We start from the raw sequence: 7,500 nt of genomic DNA, 5'->3' as shown, positions 1-7,500 counted from the left end.
AAAATATATATATACTGAAAGATGTAATCATTTACTTCTATTTTTATTTCATTTTTTTTTTTTTTATTAATTTATCTATTCTTTTTTTTCTTAAAAGATAACCAAGCCCCTGAACACAAATTTTCACATCACTAAAAATACATGTCTGTAAATAAACAAATTAAAAAAGACAAAACAAACTTATTTATATTGAACAAGCTTCCTACTGAAAAAAAAACATAATAATAAACAATAGTATAGTTGAATAAAACAAAACTTTAGTAATAAAACAAATGCTTCTTCACATACTGTTCCTCCATAAGTTTGGCCTCAAACTCATTGGCACGGTCATTTGATCTCTCGCACTTGTTTTCTAGGGACTGAGTGCGTGTTTGCGTTGCCTTCATCTCCTCTTGTAAGCGAGACAATTCAGAACGCAGCTTCTTAGCCTCACTTTCACGCTGGGCTGATAAACTCTCTTTTTCTGTCTGAATTGTCTGCAAAATTTGAAGGCTTCATTAATAAGCTCTACAGATATAAAAATCCAGCAACCTTCTTATTTCTCAGAATCTTAAAATCAAGAGCATACATTTATATTCAATATCCAACTTTCAGTCAAATTAAACAACATGCAAAACTGTAAACAACAGTTAGGGAATCCCATACCCTCTTCTCTTCCTTGATATCTTGCACCTGTTGTTTGAGCTTTGTGATCTCCAAGCCCATCTGAGTCTTCATCTGGTACAGCCGGTCATTCAACGTCTGAATCTGCTCTTGCTTCTGTTTAAGTTGGTTCTCAAGGCTTTCAGTATACTGTGAACAAAAAAACATTTATTAGTTTTTTTGTTTTGTTTTTTTTACACTTGGCCATCTAGGACCTCTTACTTTTTTAAATTTAGTAGTAAATACTTAAAATCAAATGTGGTCCTTTTTTTGTAAATAGTGAAACATTCTTATTTCTTTGAGGACTATACCTCCAAGTAAGATAAGTCTCTTAAATCAGTCTTGAAAACAAACCACCAAAACAAGAAAAACAAATTGAAGATAAATTCTAAGCATATTGTGGGAGAAATGCACCTTGATCAAGACTAAACATTCCAGGAATTAACCTATTCTTAAAAATTAATACCTGCTATGGACTAATCTACTGGCTATCAATAAAAGACTACCTAAACACATCAATGTTAACACTTCATTTATGCAACAGGGCAAATAAGTGAACATCAAGACCCTCCCCACATCTTCCCAACCAACCTGTTCTTCCTCCTCATCGTCCATGTATTCCTCATCATCATCTGACTGGAACAGTTCATCTCCATCCTGTGTTGCAATTCCAGGATCCTGATTTGATTCACACTCTGAGGGTTTGGAAGTCCTTAAGCACTTGTTAGAAGTCTTGATATTTTCTTCTTCATCTGCATTAAAGACAATCAGTAATAATAAGAGATGCCATGCCATTCTCTTCCTCACCAGTATTTAAAAAAAAAAATGAAACATAATATTAGACAATGCCTCTCTATTTGCCTCTCCATTTCTACCCTTAAAAAATGATATAAAACAACTTGCAATTCCTTTCATCTGTACCTTCAAAAATAATAATCACAATATGTAAACATATAAATAATAAAGGATAGAACCTATCATACAAAATGACAATACCATTTCACAATAAAGCAGACATATTCTTAATCCTACTTGGATGCATCCTCAATGACAAACCCTGGCCAACATACCTTCTGAGCAGACTTGATTGTTGAAGTCCTCTTCCTCTTCATCATTTGATCGAGGTTCAAACTCTGGGGCTGTGGGATTAAGTTTTGGACGCACCGCTGGCATCTGCAATAAATTCATATAGAATTACTATCAATCATGTATAATCATAATTAAAATATTTCTAAGTTTATACTAACAAAAAAAAAATCTTAAAACTTAAATATACACTTAAATAAAAATTCAAATCATTAAACATAATAATTCAACAGGATGTACTCTATGAACTCGAAAAAAAGGTAACCATACATATGCATGACAATTTCTTTTCTAACTTGACAGAATATCATTAAGTGATGCATCAAAGAGAGGCTCAATAAAACAACACATTTGAGTCCTCACATCAGAAGTATCAAATTCATCAAGGCCACTGGTGAAGCTGCTTGGTACATTCTTCCTGGAGTCCTTGCTGTTATTGTTCATTTCCCCATTGACAAGCTTCACTGAGGAAGTTGTTGTACCCGAAAGTCCCGTTGAGGCATAAGAGACACCTGAGCCTGCCACATGGGATGCAGAAGACGACGAAGAACAGCTGCTCTTTGTGTCATCCAAGAGGTGTGTAAATTTCTTGGCTCTGCGACCATCACTGTAGACAGGTTTCAAGTTTTTTCAATATTACATATCAAAATCAAAATATTTCCACAATCAATAAAAATTTAGTGATCCACAATAAATATTCAACCCCCAACAGAGCAATAACTGACCTTATCAGGTACCGTGACGTATTCATCCGTTCCAATACTGATTTCCGGATCATTTCTTGAGCTCTTACAACGTGGTCTCTGACACATATTACTTCATCTATCATGGCAAAATTAATAGACTGCAAGAGAAACTGTTTGATCCCTCCACACTGTACAACATGTGTATTGGCTTCAGGGGGGAAGTTTTCCTCAACATATTGTCTTATGCGAGCATCTGTGATGGACATTGGTCCCTCCGACTTCAGCCAATCATACATGAAGCTGTAATGAAATATACAGATTGTGAAATTATACTGAAGAGATGCTGTTCCTTCCAAGCCAATTCTTTTATTTGGTTGTGATCACCCCAGATGTAGCATTGTGTGGTTGGCCTTTCTTCCAGCTCCTTTACAGACTTGTGCAAGGTCATTATTTTCAGTAAATTACAGATTTATTTATCTATCAATATACCCTCTCATAATCAAAATGTCAAATTAGCAGATTAGCCAAACATTGGAACTTCAGAAAAAAAATTGCCTTAACGAAGATATTTCCATAACAATTTGGTAACACCTTTCATATACTTACTCTAGAAGGACAGTGATGCTCTCTGGACAAATGCCAGATACTTGGCTTGACACTGAAGAGCCAGCAGACATCTTGCTTTGTAAAACTGATTCTAGAGCCTTAGGGTTGTCCCTCAGATGTTCAGGGAGATAGAAGGGATTGTCTGGATCTAACTGTAAAGTAACATTATGCAAACATTGATCATAATGACAATTAGAAAACTTTATTTGATATAATTTTTGAACAATGATGCCAGATTCTAAAAATAACCCCATAGGATGTCTTTATGAGGGGTCACAACAACTTACCAATTCTAGAACCTGCTCCGAGGGTGTTTCCCGAGTGGGTATTGCAAGGGGGACTTTGAGTAAAGGAACATTATCATTTTCTAGAGCTTCTCTCTGCTGTTTTAGAAGTTTCAACCGAGCAACATATTCATTCCTGAAAATAAATCAATATTTACATATTTGATCCTCTTAAATTCTGCAGTCACTTATTTTCAACAAATGCTACCAGGTGTAAAATTATACTCGAATCAGCTTTACTGGTACGATATGACCCTAATCCAGCCCTTTCAGTCTGCATGTACTATATATCACTATAATCATATATAATCAAACAGAAAATCTGCATATCCAAATATCAACAACAACAAAAAAAACTCACTGATTGCTTTGTTCACACTCTAATGGATCTCCAAGCAGATCAGGCTGGATGGCTTTATTTTTCTTGTTTTTCTTTTTTTTATTTTTCTTCGAATTTTTGGTTTCCGTCGGCTCCTCGCGCTCCGTTGTGGGTTTTAAGACGATAACCTGGGAACTCTCCAGGCTCTCCGGGTCTATTGGAAGATTTGGCACACTGGCTGGGGTCCTTTGAAAGAAGCAAATTATATATATGTGAGAATTGTGAGTAACTAGTCAGTAGAATACAAATTCATCAAGGATTTGGGATGCTATTTAGAATATGTGTGAACATTGCTCCTGATGACTATTTCATCCAAGGAAAACTTGACTTTCCTGAATTGCCAAAATTACAAAACATTCTGAACATCTCCAACATGAATTCATTAGGTATTCCCTTTACTTACTTTTTTTTATCACTGTTTGTTTCATTATTATTTACAGCTTTAGTCTTTTCAGCTTCATTATCTGCTTTGGCTTGTGTCTGCAAATACGATAAAAAAGTAATATACATACAAACTAAACCATTTCATCTTATTTCTCAACCTATCATTGAGAAAGGCCATTAAGTATATCAAATATCTAGTGCTACTGGACACAATAATTTCAGTGTGTACATTGGAAAATTAACAACATAAACCATAGAGAAAACATCTTTCTCATATCACATGTAATACTTCCAATCACTAGGTTCAAACAAATGATGTAATTTTTTATTAAACATGGTGCACATTTGTACTCTTATGCTCTGTAGTATATGAAGTGAGTACCTTGACCCTTACAATCCAGATAATAGAGCATCACATCATGAAAAAATTTGGCCGAAGGGGCAAGTGACATGAACATACCATCATGGGAAATTTGGCTGTAGGCTGGGGTGATGTGAACTTGCCATCATGAGTAATTCGGCTGAAGGCCAGGAAAAAATAGCTACGAATGTACAAACCTCTTGGAGGGTGATTACTTATTTGGTAAAAATTTAGGAAGTAGCTTTTGCAATATTTCCATTGATCAACGAGTGTGGAATGTAATGTCTGTGTGTCATGGCTGGAAGAGTGCTGGTTCCAGGGAGCACACTCTTTACATTAGATCCTTTTCCTGCTCACCATGACCATCAGTGCAGGTTGTATTACAGAAATTTGAATATTACAAAAAAATACAGAAAAAAAAACTAAAAGTTACTTCTTGTTATTATCACTGCATTAACCCATTCACAACGGGTACATTTTGTAGTCAAAAATAAAATATTCCGGGCGGCTACAAAACTGGCGGGCAAAGCTTCCCCAGAGTCTGTCTGCCCGCTGCTGCGTCGGAGCGCAACCCCGATACAACGTCAAACTGGCGGGACGCCCGGCATTGTTGATTTTTTTCGGGTGTCTCATATATGGGACATCCTTCACGATTAGGTTAAGTTATAGGCTACATAGAGATATGATATGCAGGCTGTGCAAGGAGAACAGTCTATTACCATCTAGATAAAGCAAATCAAATGACAAATTAGACATTGCAAAATGCATAAAAAGCTAAAAATGCTTTAGCTTAAAGAGAAAATAACATTGCAAAGGGAGGCATAGAGTCTTGTGATTGTACACAAGTGTTCTTGTGTGCCTGGCCTACAGGCCATAGAGCCAGCAGTGTCTAATGCCTATATTTTAGGTCACATGATGGCAGAGAAGCATACAGATCCAATGGGTTAATGCTAACTTTAATTCTGAAACCTTCATTCTCAAATCGTCCAGAGGGTACAAAATTTTAGACTACAGATGCACAAGTAGGGTTAACAGTACCTTGTGTTACTAATAAATTTACATACCTTTTCTGTACTGACTGTATCTTCACTCACACTCTCATGTTTAGTTTTCTTTTTGTCTGCATTTTTGTTTGCTTGAGCTTTCTCCTTCTTCTTATCCCTGTATTGAAAAAATATTAACCTCATAACTAATCCATGGGATTGAAATATATATAAGCATGCAGTAAGTATTATCACACATTATTACAGTATTAGAACAGTCATAAAGAATTAAACTCACTTCTTTTTCTTTTGCTTAACAGAATTTTGAGCATTCTTTTTATCTTTCTTGTTACTTAATTCAATTTTCAAGTTTCCAGTCTCATCATAGATGTGAATACAAGAAATCTTTCCTGTACAGTCTGGAGTTATGCAGTCTGTGCCTAAGAAATCCTGTGGACAAAGCTGATGTGTTAGCCTTCATAAAAGTCAAAATTACAGAATATAAAAATCGAAATTTTTAATTATCCAATTCATATAAAGAAGCTAGTCACCAGGCCACTTCACCACCTCTATAAAGTTGAAGTAGTCACTACACTATATACACACCTCTATATGGTTTACAATTTCTATTACTAAATCTGAACTTTTCTCACTTTGTCTGACAATTTGCCGACTCTGTCCTCTTGATACTCTTTATGAGCCTTCCAACAGCAGGGATGGTAGCTGATAATGCAGTTCTCTTCACATGTGACTTCTAAATAACCTTTAAATTCAGGATCTCTGTGTTTTTTGGGAAAAAATCACTTTTGTGAACAACTAGGTAGATAAAATGTCCTTTCCTATACACAATACACATTCTAACTTTAAAAATTGGAAATAAATTGATTTGATTTTCAGCTTTCCCAAATAATCTTTAAAAATTCAATATCGTTTTCTATAGCTGATCCTTCATTCTGAGGAAACAGTTACATCAACTTGTCAAACCAATCAACCTTGAAAATCAATAACATCAACCTGTTACAATATTTCCTTTTTACATCAACACAAAGAAATGTCCCCTTTAGTTTTTCAAAATCCCAATTAAACTTTAATACTTACGTAACATAAATCTCTTCAGTAGCACTGTCATGACCTTGCGTTGACAGGCAATCCTTAAACCGACACCTGGATACAGGGGTGGACCGTGCCGTACTAGTTTTATTCTGTTGCAAAAAAAAAAAAAACACATTCAGTTTCTCGAATAATAAAGCTTGTTTTCAATATATGGACAGCTTCAAAATGTTTATAAAACTGATGTGTACAGTAATTAAAAGTATATGATGTAAATCATGTCCAACATGCTATCATATTCATAGAAGAGAAATATGTTCAGCCTTTCAGTATCTTATCAAGCACACTCAAGAAGGAAAAGGAGGAGGAGGAAGAAGAAGAAGAGGAGGAGGAGGAGGAGGAGGAGGAGGAGGAGGAGGAGGAGGAGGAGGAGGAGGAGGAGGAGGAGGAGGAGGAGGAGGAGGAGGAGGAGAAAAAGGAAGAGAAGTAAAATCAGGAGGAGCAAAAGGAGGAAAAAGAGAACAAGGAGAGGGAGGAGGAGGAGGAGAAGAAAGAGGAGGAGGAAGAGGAGGAGGAGAAAAAGGAGGAAAAAGAGGAGGAGGAGGAAGAGGAGAAGGAGGGAGAAGGAGAAAGAGGAGAAAGAGGAGAAAGAAGAAGAGGAGGAGGAGGAAGAAATGGAGGAGGAGAAGGAAGAAGTGGAGGGGGAGGAGGAGGAAGAGGGGGAGGAGGAGGAAGTGATGGAGGAGGAGGAGGAGGAGGAGGAGGAGGAGGAGGAGGAAGTGATGGAGAAGGAGGAGGAGGAGGAGGAGGAAGTGATGGAGGAGGAGGAGGAAGTGATGGAGGAGGAGGAGGAGGAGGAGGAGGAAGTGATGGTGGTAAAGGAGGAGGAAGTGATGGAGGAGGAAGAGGAAGTGATGGAGGAGGAAGAGGATGTGATGGAGAAAGAAGAGGAAATGATGGAGGAGGAAGAGGAGGAAGAGGAGGAAGTGGAGGAGGAGGAGGAGGAAGTGGAGGAAGAGGAGGAAGTGGAGGAAGAGGA

At 36.9% G+C, this 7,500-nt stretch overlaps 1 protein-coding gene across 2 annotated transcripts in view; it reads right to left on the bottom strand.

The window, feature by feature from the left end:
* The window catches only part of LOC113822926 (uncharacterized), a 76,809-nt gene that overhangs the window by 19,889 nt on the left and 49,420 nt on the right, over window positions 1–7,500 (bottom strand). For both annotated transcript variants that reach the window (XM_070115685.1, XM_070115686.1), the window contains exons 22-35: window positions 6,510–6,613; window positions 6,065–6,191; window positions 5,710–5,861; window positions 5,493–5,589; window positions 4,087–4,163; window positions 3,666–3,869; window positions 3,308–3,440; window positions 3,021–3,172; window positions 2,454–2,714; window positions 2,092–2,335; window positions 1,713–1,815; window positions 1,234–1,394; window positions 646–792; window positions 289–476 (exon numbers count right to left, since the gene is read on the bottom strand). In XM_070115685.1, the coding sequence (XP_069971786.1) occupies window positions 289–476; window positions 646–792; window positions 1,234–1,394; window positions 1,713–1,815; window positions 2,092–2,335; window positions 2,454–2,714; window positions 3,021–3,172; window positions 3,308–3,440; window positions 3,666–3,869; window positions 4,087–4,163; window positions 5,493–5,589; window positions 5,710–5,861; window positions 6,065–6,191; window positions 6,510–6,613 (2,150 nt within the window). The remainder of the gene's footprint in view (window positions 1–288; window positions 477–645; window positions 793–1,233; window positions 1,395–1,712; window positions 1,816–2,091; window positions 2,336–2,453; window positions 2,715–3,020; window positions 3,173–3,307; window positions 3,441–3,665; window positions 3,870–4,086; window positions 4,164–5,492; window positions 5,590–5,709; window positions 5,862–6,064; window positions 6,192–6,509; window positions 6,614–7,500) is intronic.

This window comes from Penaeus vannamei, chromosome 38, assembly GCF_042767895.1.
Source record: "Penaeus vannamei isolate JL-2024 chromosome 38, ASM4276789v1, whole genome shotgun sequence".
Taxonomy (NCBI): Eukaryota; Metazoa; Arthropoda; class Malacostraca; order Decapoda; family Penaeidae; genus Penaeus; species Penaeus vannamei.
This window is presented reverse-complemented; position numbering and strand designations above follow the sequence as displayed.